This window comes from Canis aureus, chromosome 16 (genome assembly GCF_053574225.1).
Source record: "Canis aureus isolate CA01 chromosome 16, VMU_Caureus_v.1.0, whole genome shotgun sequence".
NCBI lineage: Eukaryota > Metazoa > Chordata > Mammalia > Carnivora > Canidae > Canis > Canis aureus.
Genome location: NC_135626.1, coordinates 14,763,725 through 14,781,935, shown reverse-complemented (window position 1 = coordinate 14,781,935; position 18,211 = coordinate 14,763,725). Strand labels below are relative to the sequence as shown.

The 18,211-nt window shown below is 42.3% G+C and overlaps 1 protein-coding gene and 1 pseudogene across 8 annotated transcripts in view; one reads left to right on the top strand and one right to left on the bottom strand.

The window, feature by feature from the left end:
* Nucleotides 1-18,205, bottom strand: part of SMG6 (SMG6 nonsense mediated mRNA decay factor) — a 238,058-nt gene extending 219,853 nt beyond the window's left edge. For 4 of the 8 annotated variants that reach the window (XR_013354057.1, XM_077851718.1, XM_077851719.1 and 1 more), the window contains exons 1-6: nt 18,010-18,204; nt 13,526-15,263; nt 12,803-12,995; nt 12,182-12,292; nt 8,047-8,153; nt 7,714-7,792 (exon numbers count right to left, since the gene is read on the bottom strand). Coding sequence is in view for 6 of the 8 variants with exons in the window: in XM_077851718.1 (XP_077707844.1) it covers nt 7,714-7,792; nt 8,047-8,153; nt 12,182-12,292; nt 12,803-12,995; nt 13,526-15,263; nt 18,010-18,097 (2,316 nt within the window). In the remaining 2 variants the exon portion in view is untranslated. Of the gene's footprint in view, nt 1-7,713; nt 7,793-8,046; nt 8,154-12,181; nt 12,293-12,802; nt 12,996-13,525; nt 15,264-15,878; nt 15,921-16,114; nt 16,215-17,752; nt 17,876-18,009 lie in introns of those variants that run through there. The other 4 variants (XM_077851716.1, XR_013354056.1, XM_077851715.1 and 1 more) reach the window with 4 other exon arrangements.
* LOC144285258 (U6 snRNA-associated Sm-like protein LSm5 pseudogene) lies at nt 5,686-6,155 on the top strand (annotated as a pseudogene).
* Nucleotides 18,206-18,211: the final 6 nt, after the last annotated feature.

Here is an 18,211-nt window from a genome sequence, read left to right as displayed (position 1 = left end):
GCACCTGGGTGATTCAGTCAGTTAAATGTCCAATTCTTGGCTTTAGTTCAGGTCATGATCTCATGGGTTGTGAGATAGAGCCCTGCATCAGGCTCTGTGCTCAGCCAGGAGTTGCTTGAAGATTCTTTCCCACTGCCCTTCCCTCAAAACTCATTCACACTCTCTCTCTAAAATAAATAAATAAATCTTAAACAAAAAAACTCTTAACATGATGAGATGAGCATTGGGTGTTATACATCGGCAAACCGAATTTAAATAAATAAATTTAAAAAGCCTCTTAGAAGAAAACACAGGGACAAGTCTTTTTTTTTGGGGGGGGGGGACAAGTCTTCTTAACTCGAATTTGGCAATAGTTTCATAGCTATGACACCAAACACAAGCAACAAAAAACAGTTAAATTGGACTTTATCAAAATTTAAAGCTTTAGTGCATCAAAAGACACCATCAAGAAAGTGAAAAGACAATGCACAGAAGAAAATATTTGCAAATCACATATCTGAAAAGGGTAGGAATAAAGAATTCTTACATCTCAACAACATAAAAGACAACCCAATTTTAAATATGCAAAGGATCTGAATACACATTTCTCCAGAGATGATATTCAGATGGGCAACAAGCACACGAAAGTATCACTACTTATTAAGGAATGCAGGCCACATCACCATGCCATACCACTTCAGACCAGCTAGGTTGAGTACTGTTTAAAAAAACAAAACACACACACATAAAAAATAAAATAAAAAATAAAATAAAATAAAATAACTAAAATAAAATAAAATAAAATAAAATAAAAAAACAAAACAAGGGGTGCTTAAGTGGCTCAGTCAATTAAGCGTCTGCCTTCACTCAGGTCATGATCACAGGGGTCCTGGATCGAGCCCCCGTCATCAGGCTCCCTCCTTCAAGGGGAGTCTGCTTCTCACTCTGCCTCAATCCCTGGCTTGTGCTTAACACCCCGCCCCCCCGCAATCAATCAATCAATTAAATCTTTAAAAAAGAAAACAGAAAATAATGCACAAGGACAAGGATGTGGAGATACCGAAATCCTTGTGTGCTGTTGTTGGGAATACAAAATGATGCAGTTGCCAGTAGGGTGGCTCCTCAAAGAACTGAAAATAGAATCTAGCAATATGATCCTGCAATTCCACCTCTGGGTATATTATCAAAAGAATTGAAAGCAGGGTCTTTTTATTTTTCTTTTTTAATGTTACTTGTTTATTCATGAGAGACACACAGAGAGAAGCAAAGACATAGGGAGAAGGAGAAGCAGGCTCCCTGTGGGGAGCTGATGTGGGACTCAATCCCAGGACCCTGGGAATCACAACCTGAGCCAAAGGCAGATGCCCAACCACTGAGCCATCCAATCTCTGAAAGCAGAGTCTTAAGGAGATTTTTGTACACTCACATTCATGGCAGTATTATTCACAATGGTCAAAAGGTAGAAGTGTGCACTAACAGATAAAATGACAAAATACGGTATATATATATACAACTAAGTGCTCTTCAGTCTTAAGGAAGAAATTCTGACACAAGCTGCAACATGGATGGACCTTAAAGATATAATGCTAAGTGAAATAAGCCACAAAAAGACAAATACTATATGATTCCACTTATACTGAGTACCTAAAGTAGACAAATTCAGAGACAGAACCTAAAAGGGTAGTTGTCAGTAGTTGGGAGGGACGGGAAAATGGAGAGTTGCCTAAGTAATGGGTTTAAAGTTTTAGTTTTATTATATGTTCTCATTCATTTGGGGAATATAAATAATAGTGAAAGGGAATATAAGGGAAGGGAGAAGAAATGTGTGGGAAATATCAGAAAGGGAGACAGAACGTAAAGACTGCTAACTCTGGGAAACGAACTAGGGGTGGTAGAAGGGGAGGAGGGCAGGGGGTGGGAGTGAATGGGTGACGGGCACTGGGGGTTATTCTGTATGTTAGTAAATTGAACGCCAATAAAAAATTTAAAAAAAAAAGTTTTAGTTTTGCAAGACGAAGAGAGTTCTGGAGATCTGTTGCACAACAATGTAAATGTAAAATGGGTAAGATGATAAATTTCATTTTATGTATATTTTACAATTAATTTTTTTTCAATTTAAGAAAAAAAATGAAAAAAAAGAAAAAAATGGGCAAAGGATTTTTTTTTTAATTTTTTTTTTTATTTATTTATGATAGTCACAGAGAGAGAGAGAGCGAGAGGCAGAGACATAGGCAGAGGGAGAAGCAGGCTCCATGCACCGGGAGCCTGATGTGGGATTCGATCCCGGGTCTCCAGGATCACGCCCTGGGCCAAAGGCAGGCGCCAAACTGCTGCGCCACCCAGGGATCCCCTGGGCAAAGGACTTAAATAAACATTTCTCCAAATAGCCCAAAAAGGTAGCTCAGTATGATTAGTTTTTAGGGAAATGCAAATCAAAACTACAATAAGATACTACTTTAAAATCAACAGATTTGGACAGCCCCAGTGGCTCAGCGGTTTAGCGTCACCTTCAGCCTGGGGTGTGATCCTGGAGACCCGGGATCGAGTCCCACATTGGGTTCCCTGCATGGAGCCTACTTCTCTCTCTCTCTCGCTCTCTCTGCCATGAATAAATAAATAAAATCTTTAAAAACAAACAAACAAACAAATAAATAAATAAATAAAACCAACAGATTTGGGACGCCTGGGTGGCTCAGCGGTTGGGCGCCTGCCTTTGGCTCAGGTCATGATCCCCGGATCCGGGATCGAGTCCCACATCAGGCTCCCTGCGAGGAGCCTGCTTCTCCCTCTGCCTGTGTCTCTGCCTCTCCTCTCAATCTGTGTCTCTCATGAATAAATAAATAAATCTTAAAAAAAAAAAAAAAATAAAATCAACAGGTTTGTAGATAACAACAAAAAAATTCTAAAGTTTATATGGAAAGGCAAAAGATCCAGAAGAGCCTACACAAAACTGACAAAGAAAAACATGGTCAAAAGACCAAATTACCCAACTTCAAGACTTATTATACAGCTACTGCAACCAAGATAATGTGGTACTGGCCAAAGAACAGACAAACAGATCAATGGAAAGCCCAGAACCACACAAATACAGCGAGCTGATCTTTGGAAAAGGAGGAAAGGCAATTCAATGGAGAAAAGATGATCTTTTCAACAAGCGGTGCTGAAAGAACTGGATACTCACATGCAAAACAATAAATCTATGCACAGACCTTACACCTTTCATAATATGTAACTCAAAATGGATCATAGACCTAAACATAAAATGTAAAACTATACAACTCCTAGAAGATAACACAGGGGAAATCTAGGTAACTGTGGGCTTGGTGGGGAGTTCTTAGATATTACACCAAAAGCAAAATCCAGAAAAGAAAGCGCTGGAAAGCTGGATTTCATTAAAATTAAAAACTTTTGGGCAGTCTGGTTGACTCAGTGGTTTAGCGCCACCTTCAGCCCAGGGCATGATCCTGGAAACCGGGGATCGAGTGCCACATCGGGCTTCCTGCATGGAGCAGGCTTCTCCCTCCCTCTGCCTGTGTCTCTGCCTCTCTCTCTCTCTTTCTCTCTCTCTCTCTGTCCTTCATGAATAAATAAAATCTTTTAAAAAAAATTAAACTTTTGTTCTGTGCTAAGAAAATGAAAAGATACAGAAAAATATTCACAAAACACGTATCTAATAAAGGACTGGTATTAAAAATACACTCTTAAAACTCAATTAAAAAAAAACAAAAAACCCACCTGGGGCACCTGGATGCCTCAGCCAGTTAAGCATCTGCCTTCAGCTCAGGCCATGATCCCAGGGTCCTGGGATGGAGGCCCACATCAGGCTCCTTGTTTAGCAAGGAGCCTGCTTCTCCCTCTCCCTCTGCCTGCTACTTCCCCTGCTTGTGCTCTTTCTATGTCAAATAAATAAATAAAATCTTAAAAACAAAACAAAAACAGGCATGCCTGGGAGGTTCAGTGGTTGAGCGTCTGCCTTTGGCTCAGGCCGTGATCCCTGGGTTCTGGGATCCAGTCCTTCATCAGGCTCCCCACAGGGAACCTGCTTCTCCCTCAGCCTATGTCTCTGCCTCTCTGTCTCTAATGAATAAATAAATAAAATCTTTAAAAATATATAAATAAATAACCAAACAAAACAATTTAAAGATAGGCAAACGATCAAAACAGACACCTCACCAAAGAAGATACAAAGATGGCAAATAAGCACATGAAAAGATGTTCCATATCATATGTTAAAAATGAGTTAAAATGAGATAACACTACATCATTATAGAATGACCAAAATCCAGAACACTGAGGACGCTAAATGCTGATGAGGATACAGGCAACAGGAACTCTCATCCACTGCCTGTGGGAATGCAAAATGGTACAGCCACTTTGGAAGACAGTTTGGCAGTTTCTTCCAAAACTACATACACTCTTATCATACAATCCAGCAATCCCACTTAGTATTTATCCAAATCAGATGAAAACTTATGTCCACACAAAAACCACACACAAACATTTACAGCATTTTTATTTAGAGGAACAGAGAAATTATGGTACATCCACACAATGGAATATTACTCAACAATAAAAAGAGCTATCAAATCACAAAAATAACCCTAAATGCAATTACTAAGTGAAACAAGCTAATCTGAAAAGGCTGCATACTGTATAGTTCCAACTATATGACATTCAGGAAAAGGCAAAACTACCGAGACAGTAAAAATTAAGAATGCTAGAGGTTGAGAGGAGTGAGGAGGGATGAATAGGTGAAGGATAGAGCATGGAGAATTTTTAGGATGGTGAAACTACCCTGCATGATACTGTAATGATGGATGCATGTCATTAGAACTGTTCAAATCCACAGAATGAACAAATCAATAAAAGTGAACCCTAATGTAAACTAGCAACTTTAGCTAGTGATAACATATCAATACTGGCTCATCAATTAAAACGAATGTATTACATTAATGCAAGATGTTAATGACGGGAAAAACTGAGAGGGGAGTTGAGGGAGTACACGGGAACTCTTTGTACTTTCTGCTTAATTTTTCTGCAAACCTGGGGATCCCTGGGTGTGGCTCACCAGTTTAGCACCTGCCTTCGGCCCAGGGCGTGATCCTGGAGTCCTGGGATTGAGTCCCACATCAGGCTCCCTGCATGGAGCCTGCTTCTCCCTCTGCTGAGTCTCTGCCTCTCTCTCTGTGTGTCTCTCATGAATAAATAAATAAAATCTTTAAAAAAACAATAATAATAATAATTTTTCTGCAATCCTAAAACTGACACACAAAAAAAAAGAAAAAAAGGAAAGAGAAACATTAAAGAAAAAAAATGTTTCCAAGTGGGGGGAGAAAACCCACCATGAGATATCACTTTACACTCACTAGGTTGGTCATAATCAAAGAAATGAAAATGTTGGTGGAAAAAAAAAAAAAGAAAATGTTGGTGAAAACGTGGAGAAATTAGAACCCTTGTACATTGCTGGTGGGAATGTAAAACGGTGCAGCCTCTATGAAAAAGTTAAACAGAGGGGGTGCCTAGGTAGCTCTGTCAGTTAGGCATCTGACTCTTGATTTTGGCTCAGGTCATGATCTCAGGGTCATGAGACTGAGCCCTGCATCATGCTCCGTGCTCAGCAGAGAGTCTGCTTCTCTCCCTCTCTCTCTGCTGCTCCCCTCACTCACACATTCACACTCTCTCTTAAAAAAAAAAAAAATAGGCGTAGCCATGGCAGCCAACGCTACCACTAACCCGTCGCAGCTGCTGCCTCTAGAGCTCGTGGACAAATGTATAGGATCAAGAATTCACATTGTGATGAAGAGTGATAAAGAAATTGTTGGCACACTTTTGGGATTTGATGACTTTGTCAATATGGTACTGGAGGATGTCACTGAATTTGAAATCACACCAGAAGGAAGAAGGATCACTAAATTAGATCAAATTTTGCTAAATGGAAATAATATAACAAGGCTAGTTCCTGGAGGAGAAGGTCCTGAAGTATGAATGGATTTCCTTACTCTCTTTTGTCCTATAATGACAACAAAATCGATTTTTTTTAAGCCTTTTAATGTTTGGATTCTGTAAAGCTAAGTTTCCCGTTAAAGGGAAATGTTTTGAAGATGCATTGTAAATGCCCATTTTTGTAAGTTAATCATTATTATTTTGGAAAAAGAAGAACAGTTCTTCTCTGAAGACAAAAATGTTTTTGGTTAACTGTCAATAAATAAATAAATAAATAAAATAAACAAACCTTAAAAAAAAAAAGCTAAACACGGAATTACCATACAACCCAGAAATTCCACTCATAGGTATAGACTCAGAAGAACTGAAGACAGATATTCAAACACCTGTATCTCACAAAAGCACTATTCACAACAGCTAAAAGGTGAAAACAATGAAAATGTCCAACTACTGATGAATAAAATATGGTATATCCATACAATGGAATATTATTTGGCCATAAAAATGAAGTACTGAGACATTCTACAACATAAACAAACCTCAAAAACTTTATGCTAAATGAAAGAAGTCAGATGTAAAAGGTCACATACTGGATGATTCCATTTATATGAAACAATCAACAGGTATATCCTGAGAAAAAAGCAGACTAACAGTTGCCAGAGGCTGGGAAGTAGATGAAATGGAGAGTAATGGGTATGGAGTTTCCTTTTGGGGTAATGAAAATGTCTTGAATTAGAGCTGATGGCTGCACAATACTGTTAATGTACTAAAGAGAATAAAAAGTGAATGAAGACATTCAATAGATATAGATGGAAGTGTCTCTATCAACCACACTACTTAATCAACAATTTCAATCCATCATGAAGTGTTAGGAATTTCTTTGAACCTTTTATTGAACATAGGGGAATAAAAAATAAAAATTTTAATTCAAATATTGTTTACTTGGGCAATGAAATTTACAGCATTATGAAAACTCTACCAGCTAAATGAGTATGTTAGCTGCTTTATATTTAAATTTTTTTTTTTTTTAAGATTTTATTTATTTATTCATGACAGACACAGAGAGGGAGAGGGAGAGACATAGGCAGAGGGAGAAGCAGGCTCCATGCAGGGAGCCCGATGCAAGACTCGATCCCAGGACTCCAGGATCACACCCTGGGCCAAAGGCAGGCACTCAACCACTGAGCCACCCAGGCATCCCTATATTTAAATCTTTGATACCTCCCGTTGACCTTCCCCCCTTTCAATTCAATTTCCTTATTAGGGGCTGTTATTAGCTCCCAAGGCTCTCTGATAGAGGCATATTTAGAGGAGTCTGGTAAGACCTAGGAAGATACAATTTAGCACTAAATGCTTCTGCTAAAACTTAATAGGAATAGGGGATAATCTGGGGAAAGGAAGGAAGGATCTCACTACTTAGGGCTTTAAGGAAAAGTGAAAGTTCCCTGGAAATGAGTAACTTCATTCAACAGGACAGGGAAGGAAAGCAAGACAAGATTCAGTGCAGAAGCCTTGGTCAAAAACAGAGTGGTGTTTGGCTATAGCATGAACATACCCTGAGGAACTTAAGTGCAATGAAAGGGGATGAAGTACAGATTCAATTGGAATAAGGAATCACTGACAACTAACCTCTGAAAGTAACAAGAGGAATGTGAGGATGGAAGACAGGAAAGGATATTTTTTAGGTTTAGTGTTCAGATGAACTTTAGCCCCAGGAGCAGAGATGCTATCAAAAGCCATTCTTTCTAAGATACTGCCTGCAAAACACTCCCCATCCATAGGATTGCTTACCGTGTACACTGCCAGCAGAGCCAACTGGTTATAGGGACGCCCATTCTTGGGAGCAATATGCTGTGCCTTTAGATACCAACTGGAATAGAAAAACAGTAAAAAAATGCTAGCTTCATATCAACACTTTCCCAATTCATCACCTGATAGCCCTAACTGCTTAAGACATAAGCTGGAGTGTTAGATGTAGTTGGAGTGGTAAAGCCTGATTACAAAGACCCACAGGGACAGCTGTAGGGCTTCCATATGGGAAGCAGCTTGGGTGGCCCATTGTCCTAACATGGCTTAGCTTAATGCCACAAGGAAAGAGAAGCAATGAACAAGAGGTAAAAGTACCTGCGTGCTTTCCCGTAGTTTGCTGTGTCGTTGGCTTGTTCCCGATACCTAGCGATATCTCCTTGGCAAATCATACATCGCTGGGCACTGATCAAAGCATATTTTACCTTCAGGAAAAAATGATCAGTTAGCAGTATACCCAAGAAGCTCTAACTTCAACCCCAAAGGACAAAGATAGGATCAAAGTGACCAAACAGCATTAATAAATCAGGCACTAGTAGTCCTCAACAAAGTAAAAAGTTTTTAGTCTAAGCTAGGCTAGCAAAAAACATGTGATGCAAAATTTAATGAGAAGAAATGACAGAAAAGAGAAGAGGTCATTCTTATTTCATGTCCCAGGTAAACAGAAGAAAACATTCTGAAACCAACAGTCAGGAAACCTAACTATACAAAAGAGTTGTGTGATCTTCCATAGGTCTTTGGGATTGTTTTGGGGACTCAAATTTCTTTATCTGAATACAAAAATACATATTCTATAGGGTAAGTGGAGAGAATAAGTGTTAAATACTTCGCAAATTATAAAGTGATATACAAATACTATGACAACTGTTTATTCTGTTATGTTCCTGTCATCACTATAGTCTCTCTCTCCTCAAATTCTTAATATCACTGCACTGTTACTGCATTACATTCACTTTGCAAAACAATAACAAATCCCTAAAACAATAGCATAGTTACCCTTTACCAAACACCTACAAGAGGGGATCCCTAGGTGGCTCAGCGGTTTAGCACCTGCCTTTGGCCCAGGGCATGATCCTGGAGTCCCGGCCCGCGTCGGGCTCCTAGCATGGAGCCTGCTTCTCCCTCTTCCTGTGTCTCCGCCCCCCTCCATCTCTCTATCATTCATAAATAAATAAATAAATAAATAAATAAATAAATAAATCTATGTATCTATCTATCTACCTATCTATCTATCTTTAAAAAAAAAAAAAAACAAAACACCTACAACAGTGCCCTGGACTGGGTAGTTCTCACTCCCTCTCTATATGTGTTTTCTCACTAATGGGATTTGCATCTGTCCCTCAGTGAGAACACAACAGAGTACACCCTTAACAATCACAAGACACATGTCCAACCAAAAAACCTAAGGAACATCACTTCATAACATACAATTCCACTCTACTTCACACATAAGAAATTAACACATCACTGAATAAAGAACAAAGCCTTCAAGGAGAAGTAGATGTTGCCCTTAGGAAGGCTCATCCACTAGCTAAATAACTAGTTACTGTACATCAACCTCTTAATACATAATAAATGTGTGCCTCAGCAAAGTTATATACCACTATATGCCATATACCTTCAGAGTCCTGACCATTCCACACTTTCTATGAACACCAAGAGCCCTTTGTATTTAACTAATGAAGTACAAAGAAAACAGATTATGTTTCCATACCACAGCATTCTGCTATCTCAATGCAGGGAAGAAAAAAACAAATTTCACCAAAGGCAGCCTGCTATCCTCTGGATAAAGTCCCAGATGATCTAGCTTCTGTTCACCTCTTCAGCACCATTCTCCCCCACACTCTGTCCCTCAGTCAGACTAGACTTTTCTCAGTCCCCTCAACACACCATGCCTCTTGCTTGCTTCAGGACCTGCACATACACTATTTCCTCTCCACAGAATGTTGTAGCATCTTCACATACACCTCCACCTGGCTATAACATCTCAGGTCTTCAGCCCCAGCTTAACTGTGACTTCCTCAGTCTTCCATGATCCTCTAAATTCCTTTATATTATACCACCACCACAATATTCTTTCCAGAAATCACTATATCTGCAATTACTAATACACCATCTATACTCACCCCTAATCAAACTCTAAACTCCATAAGTTGGGATCATGGCTTTCTTGTTCCACAATGAATTATATGTGCCTAGAAAGACACATGGCAGGAAGCCTGGGTGGCCCAGTGGTTGAGCATTTGCCTTCGGCCCAGGGCATGATCCTGGAGTCCCAGGATCAAGTCCCAGATCGGGTTCCCTGCATGGAGCCTGCTATTCTCTCTGCCTATGTCTCTGCCTCTCTCTGTATGTATCTCTCATAAATAAAATCTAGAAGAAAGAAAGAAAGAAAGAAAGAAAGAAAGAAAGAAAGAGAGAGAGAGAGAGAGAGAGAGAGAGAGGGAGGGAGGGAGGGAGGGAGGGAGGGAGGGAGGGAGAAAGAAAGACATGTGGCATGTAGGAGAGTCTCAATAAATACTTGTTGATTAGTAACAGAGTTTGTGTACAGCAATCATCAGGAGTAGAAAGACAAGAGGAAGTCTCTGCTCCATAAATCATGTGCACTTTTCTAATGAGTCTTTAACCTCTTCCTTTCCCCTGACCCTTTCCTCTCAATATAGAAGTCTCTACCAGCTTAAAAACAAACTTCTCAGGGGATCCCTGGGTGGCTCAGCAGTTTAGCACCTGCCTTTGGCCCAGGGCATGATCCTGGAGTCCCAGGATCGAGTCCCACATCAGGCTCCCTGCATGGAGCCTGCCTCTCCTTCTGGCTGTGTCTCTGCCTCCCTCTCTCTCTCATTAATAAATAAATAAAATCTTAAACAAACTTCTCTTGACACTATGTTCTCTTTTATTTATTTATTTATTTTTAAAGATTTTATTTATTTAGTCATGAGAGACACAGAGAGAGAGAGACAGAGACACAGGCAGAGGGAGAAGCAGGCTCCATGCAGGGAGCCCAATGTGTGACTCGATCCCGGGTCTCCAGGATCACATCCTGGGCTGATGGTGGTGCCAAACCGCTAAGCCACCAGGGCTGCCCTATGTTCTCTTTTAATTACTATCTTCCCTCCTTGCATTCACAACCAAAATTCTTACAAGAATGGTCCAATATATTACTCCCTTCTTGTATCTACTGTCTCACTTCTTATTCTCTGCAATTTGTCTTGCATCCTCTCCAATTGAAATAAATTGGGTAAATTCATCCAATCCAATGGACACTTTTAGTAATCTTAACATTCAATGACTCTATAACACTTAGCAATTCTACCCACTAACATCTTGAAATCTGATCCCCCTCGCCCCACTCTGGCTGACTGGCCAGTATCCCAGTATCCCAACTTCTGCTTCAACTATCACTTATAGATTGATGACTTCTGAATCCATATCACCAACTTAGCTCTTTCCCAAGCTTTGAACAGACCAGAACATTCATCTGCTTATTTTCAAGTTCCTCCATTTATGCAAGCCAAAACTGAACTAATCTCTTCCTTCTCTGCCACTCTCCTAGACCACAAGCTGGGAGATGATATAGACTCCTTATGCCTCCTATCTCATCATTCGCATCAAATCAGCCAGCAGGTCAACTCTACTTCCCTTATATATTTCCAATTTGTCTCCTCTTTTCCACTTCCACTATCTCTACCTTAGTTCAGGCCCACAACCTGATTCTCCAACCTCTATTCTTGCCCAAACTCCTCTACTATTTGCCAGAATGACTGGTTCTAAGAAGAAATCAATCCATGGCTCTGCACTACTTTCAGAATAAATTCCAAAGTCTTCAGTATGGATACCAAAGTTTCTGATCTATCCCTTTCTACTTCAGTTTTACCTCCTGTAACAGCCCAATGCCACATTACAAAAACCAGAATACTGAACTTCTTACACTTTCCAACAAGGCCTGATTCTCTCCTGCTGTGCCCTATACTGCCCCTTCAACTCCTAGTCGTGTTTCAAGACTTGATAGTCTCTCAGAAGTCCCCCTTGACACCACCAGTCTGAATCAGAGCTACTTCACTCTATGCCCCTTCCACACTGTATATGTAACATTACCATAGTACTTACTACATGATTATTACTGGTTTACTTGGTCTGTTCCTCCACTGGACTGTATCTTTCCTTTTTTTTTTTAAAGATTTTATTTATTCATAGAGACACAGAGAGAGAGGGGCAGAGGCACAGGCAGAGGGAGAAGCAGACTCCACGCAGGGAGCCTGACGTGGGACTTGATCCAGGGTCCCCAGGATCACACCCCGGGCTGCAGGCAGCGCTAAACCGCTGCACCACCGGGGCTGCCCTGGACTGTATCTTTCATTCTGTACCTCAACATCCAGCACAGTGCCTAGCACAAAACACTAGACAAATGCTTACTAAACGGATGATTAAATTTAAGATAAAGAAGCTGGCTTACTGTCTTGCGTAATGGCTTGCTGCGAATGGCAAGACCATCCATGTAGTCCTCCAGTTTGAACTTGTAAGTAACCTGCAGCTTCTGAAGCAAACTATCAAAGAAGTCACTACCCTATAAAGACAAAAAATAAGAAACAGCTGAATCAGGCTGTTGTGATCCAATCTACCTACCAGAAACTAGGACAAATAAGCTGTTCACAGTTCTGCTAATGTTTATTCATCCCATGTAAAGAGAGTATACACAGTATTTAGTGGTCACCAACTAAACACATATTCATAGCATAAGCCCCTTTTTGAAAGCCCAAATGATTTTCAATTGTTTTAAAAATATGAACACACATACACACCACAGACACACTTTTTCTCCCTACAGCCACCAACCCCCCACCACCAAATAAGACATTCAGAAAATTTCCAAGCTCAGAACTAACTCCAATTGCCAATAAGTTATGGTCCCAAGGAAAGCAACAAGGTAGGATAGGCCTAAACCCAAGAAAAGAACATAAAGTTTTTGTCAATGTTCTGCTATAAATCATCGTTTTTCAGGTGATAAAAACCCATCACAACTATAGATACAGAATGCTAAAGCCTTTATCCTGAGAACAAAAAGATGATGGTTTACCTCATCCAAGAGCTCCAAAAGTCTGTTCCGAATCTGCTCTGGGTTCTCAACATTCGGATCCTTGAGAAGCTGCCTGAACTTCTCAATCACCTGATAGAAAGCATTCTTCCACAGGATCTGATCCACATTCTGATTATCAGAGAATTCAATATCTAATAGGATACAGCGCTCATATAGCTGCAGCAGTTCAGCTCTGGAATAAAATACATGCAACTTCTAGCTCCACATGTATCACAAGAAAGGCTAGATCCAAGATCCGAGCTTCTTGCAAATTAAACACCTTCCTTCACAGGAAATCCAAAATGCCACCAGGTATAGTACTCATTTGACTTTTCATTCTACACAGCAGAATGTCATTCTACAGACAGTTATGTCTAGTAGTTTTTCCCCATATGCCTCCACCTAAATTTAACAGCTGAAAGAAGATCTTTGCCACAAGCTATATGTTGTTCACTTCTTGGCATTCTGGAAAGTCTTTCCATTTCCAGATTCCATGTACTCCTAAAGATTTTTTTTCTTAAAGAAAAAGTGGGAAGCATCATTTCTAAGACTAGAAACAAAATTTTGTTATTTTTCCAACTGTCCCTTCCTTTAAAAATCAATGTGAAAGGGATTTAACACCCAGTGACTGGCCAAAAAAGTTTCTACATTCCTCAGTCACTAGAGCCTATACACCTCCAGCTTATCCCCATTTCCCTCTAGCCAGGATGGAACACACCATACCTGAGCTGAGCCATCTTCTCCAGGCCCTCAGGACTGATGCGGTCCCTGGAGAGAAGGTTGCTGAGCTGCAGTTCCTGGTTGTCAGCCACCCGGAGAAGCCTATGTAGCTCCTGCTGCTGCATGTTCCTCATGTGCTGTTCCATCTCTTCAGGACTCATAGTGTTGGCAGGGAGAGGGCTACAAATATACTGTCCTGATGCAGTTGGGTAGCCTGGGTAGTAAGGCCCAGGGTACACACCATTCGTGGGGCCCACGGGGTACTGCAGAGCACTATAGCTTGTATAGGGATACTGAGAGGCAGGGCCTGGTGTCCGGGGATAATAATAGGGGTTGTCAGAGTTTTGAAACTTATAGTAGGATGCTTGGGCCTGGCGGGAGTCACCCCAAGTAGGGCTGACTTCATCATCAGTGTCTAAGAAATGCAGCTGGGGCATCTGGCTCTTAAGAGCAGGTTTCTGATCAGGATTGTTTGGGTCCCATAATCTCCGAGTGGTGCCTCCTCGGCCCCAACTCCGAGATCCCTTACTACCAGATCCAAACAAAAGCCGAGGTCCCAAAGGTGCAGATTCCGGAGAACCAGTTGAATTGACAGATAGGGTGGTATGGGCAGGCAATATCAGAATGCCACGTCCACGACCTCGAAGTTCTTGTTTCAGGTTTTTGGACTCCTGCTTCTCAGAGCCTTTGCCCCCACTGCTCAAGCTTTTGTCAGGCTTTATCCTATCCACATCTTCCCTGGATGATATCACCATGGGAGAATCTTTGTTCATGGTTTCTGCATCAAAAGTGACACGAAGGGTGCCTCGATTTTCTTTTCCGTTGCTTTTCTGCTCTCCCTCCCCACGGCCAGACCAGCTTCTTTCTAAATGATTTTTCCTTTCCGAGCTCCTCCTGGGCTCATCAGGCTCATCAATTCTGTCCTCATCTAAAGAGTCAGTTGAGGACATAGATACTTGCTTCTTCAGTCGTGGCCTCTCCTTGGTCCTGTCCTGTCGGCGGCGACGACATCCGTTATCAGTCAGGCCAGCCCCTTCAGCACTGTTGTTGCTGCCAGCTGAGCTAGTGCTACAGGTGCGGTAGCGGTTCCTCCGCTTGTCTGAGCGGGAGTAGCGCTTTGCAGAACCCGGCTTCCCCTGTGCCAGGTCATCATTTCCTTTCCTTATCCCCTCCCCCTTCTCAATCCTCTTTCCTTTTTCTCCTTTTGCAGCCCTTACTCTGTCACCATTTAGGCTCTTTTCTGCCTCATTTTTGTCTAGTTTATTCATGACCTCCTCTTTCACATTTCCCCTATAGTCATCTTCTTCTACTCTCAGTTGTTCCACCTGGTTGAGGATTTCTTCCTCACCCACCCTGCTGGTCGATTCTTTGGTAAGAGTCTGCAAACGCCTTCCAGGCTGATAGATCTGCATATCAGGTTTCTTTGTTCTCTTGATAATTCTTAGACTTCGATCCTCTTGTCCAGAAGTCCTAGGAAAGGACTCCTGAGCCCCAATATTTTCTGGGTCTACAGGACCATTTTGATGTTGGTTATCCAATTCCTTGCATATGTCTTTAATGAGCTGTGTATCACTTCCAACAGCAGAGGAATCTCTGTGATTAACAATTTCATCCTTAAATTCGTCACTCCCAGAAGGTTCCTTGATTTTAGGTTTGTTCCTTAGTCGAGAAAGACCAGGCTTATAGATTTCCAGATCTGGGCGCCGGTTATCTTTGCGTTGCCTGGGCTCCTTCATGTTTTCTATTATGTTGAGGAGGAACAGGTAGGAGAAAATAAAAGGGAGGGGAGGGAGGAAAGGAAAAAAACAACAACCTGTCATTTTGGTTAAGTAAGAGAAAAGCCCAGCAAAAATAACACGTGGAAATGCTAATATTGATGGACGAGGAAGGAAATTTCTGAAGAAGCAGAAATTCTACTAGGTTTACAGTATGTGTTTAGCAAATGGCAAAGCTAAGAAACTTCAATATGTTAGAGCTATCTACACTTGGGTTAGGGAAACTGGAAAACAACAACAACAACACGCTATCTTGCGTTACCCAAGTCCTATCCAGATGTCCAAGACCCCAAACTACCTTATCATTGCCAGAATAAGCGATCCCTAATCATTCGAGCATCAGACTACGCATGTTCCTCATGGAACCCTTAGATCCATTTTATTAGTCTTTTCTTCTAGTGCTTCTAATATTTTTCCAGGGTGGTTAAGCCCTTTTTAACACAGTAGTAGTTGGGGGTAAGGGAGAAAAAGAGAGAGATGCACAATAACCCACAGTTCTGGACACCTTTGGGGAAAAAGTTTGCAATTCCAGTCCCTGAACAATCCTCTTGTTTTAGGATATCAACTGCCCAAACACATACCTCTTGTTGAAGCAAACAGGAAGCAGTTCCTTTCACATTTTTTTTTAAATTTTTATTTATTTATGATAGTCACAGAGAGAGAGAGAGAAAGGCAGAGACACAGGCAGAGGGAGAAGCAGGCTCCATGCACCGGGAGCCTGACGTGGGATTCGATCCCGGGTCTCCAGGATCGCGCCCTGGGCCAAAGGCAGGCGCTAAACCACTGCGCCACCCAGGGATCCCCCTTTCACATTTTTCAACTCCACTCATGCTCACCAACTCTCTAACAGCAACCAGCAGTCATTCCAAGGAAATACTGCTCAGACTATTATCATTAGAATACTGGGACTAACTGCTACTATGATGTGGAATATGAGAAAGAAAAAGTTCCAAAAGGATCTTTCTCTGGAGGATGATGGAGGTATTGTGACATGCTCTCAAAATACCAAGGATTGCAGCTCTTAAGAATAAGGGTCTTTCGAAACTACTCTCCAGGCTCCATAAACTTACCCAAGGGCAGATAAGCAAGTACCTACTTTTTGTATGTTACCTTCATCTGTTAAGGGTAGAGACTACTACAAATAGACACTAAATTTGCCAAGGGGAAAACTAACAGGAATTAGTGAGATTAGAAAGTACTCAAAACAGGGCAGCCCTGGTGGCTTAGCAGTTTAGCGCCACCTAAACCAGGGTGTGATCCTGGAGACCAGGGACTGAGTCCCATGTTGGGCTCCCTGCGTGGAGCTTGCTTCTCCCTCTGCCTGTGCCTCTCTCTCTCTCTCTCTCTCTGTCTTTCATGACTAAATAAATCTTTTTAAAAAGAAAGTACTCAAAACAGAATGCTTTATAAAATCCTAGTGCTGAGGCAGCCCGGGTGGCTCAGCGGTTTAGCACCATCTTCAGCCCAGAGCATGATCCTGGAGACCCTGGATTGAGCCCGCATCGGGCTCCCTGCATGGAGCCTGCTTCTCCCTCTGCCTGTGTCTCTGCCACTCTCTCTCTCTCTCTCTCTGTGTCTCTCATTAATAAATAAATAAAATTTAAAAAAGAATCCTAGTGTTTGTTCTATAAACACCAATTCAAACAAGCTCATAACAGGAATAAGTAATATTCTTCAGCACTGAAACTCATAGGCCTAACAAAACAGAAAGAAGCAAAAGCAAAAAAAAAAACAAAAAAAAAAACCCTGAAGTGTAAGATAGTGCTTCAGTATTTTCAAAAGCTTAAAAGACTACCTCACCAAGCACGAATAAAGGTAAAGCAGCTTACCTCCAGAATAACTCACTCTCAACAGCCTTTGTAACTTAGGTGAAAGTTGGGGTGAGAAAAGCTACTACTACTTTTCAGAGAAGAGGGAAAAAGCCTGAATAATCCCATTCAGATGACAAAAAAAAAAAAAAAAAAAAAAAAACACAGACTTTGGCCACAAGCCTGCACAAGCACAACTAGCATTCTACACAACTACACCTAACAAAGGAAAGATGAGATACTAGAATCTTCCTTGGAGCTTTCCGGGTGTGGATGGAGACTTTAATTTGCAAGATAACCATTCTCTCTGATAAAAACTGCTCCTACACACGCCAAGGGCAAACCAGAGTAGAGTCAACTCTCTACCGGAGGTCCTGGATCTCTCCGGTGGCGCAGCCTTCAGAACCCTGCCTTGAGGGAAAAAGTTCAGCAAGGAAGTCCCAAGCTGTTCAATCTTTCTCTTCGATTTTTCTCAGTTCCTTCTCTCTAACTCTAAAGGGATGACAGGACCGGCATGCGGAGGATTCCTCTGGGAACGACACACCTTGGGGCCCCTCCCAGACCCCAGCGCCCACTCCTCGCCCCGTCCCCTGAGGACTAGGAATCCACAAACTGGCCTGAAAAGGCTGGGGCAATAGAACAGTCACCTTCGCGGTGAGAAAGGGGGCGGAGGCAGGAATTCGGGTAGGGCTCTCCGGGAGCGGGCCGGGGCGGGCCGAATCCGATTCCAACAGGGGCCTCAGGCTGGAGGGACGGCCAGGGGACCGCCCTCGGCCCCCGCCCCCACTGCTGGGGGAAGGGGCGGGGGCTTCGGAGCTCCGCGGACTAAGCAGGGAGGAGGCAGAGGAGGGAAAGGGAGGCGGGGCGGGCAGGCCCAGCCCAGGAGCTGGGCGGTGCGACTCACCTCTGCTCCCGGCCTGCGGAGCCAGAGCGGCCAGGATCCCTCGCAGCTCCGACGCGGAGATCCGGACACGCTCCAACCCCTCCGCCATCTTCGCGGCTGCTGCTACAGCTGCAGCCACTCCGCCACCGCCCCGCGCAGCCAGGAAACCACGACCGACGGGCGGCGCGCGCGCCTGCCCACCTCCCACCCGTGTCCCCGCCCC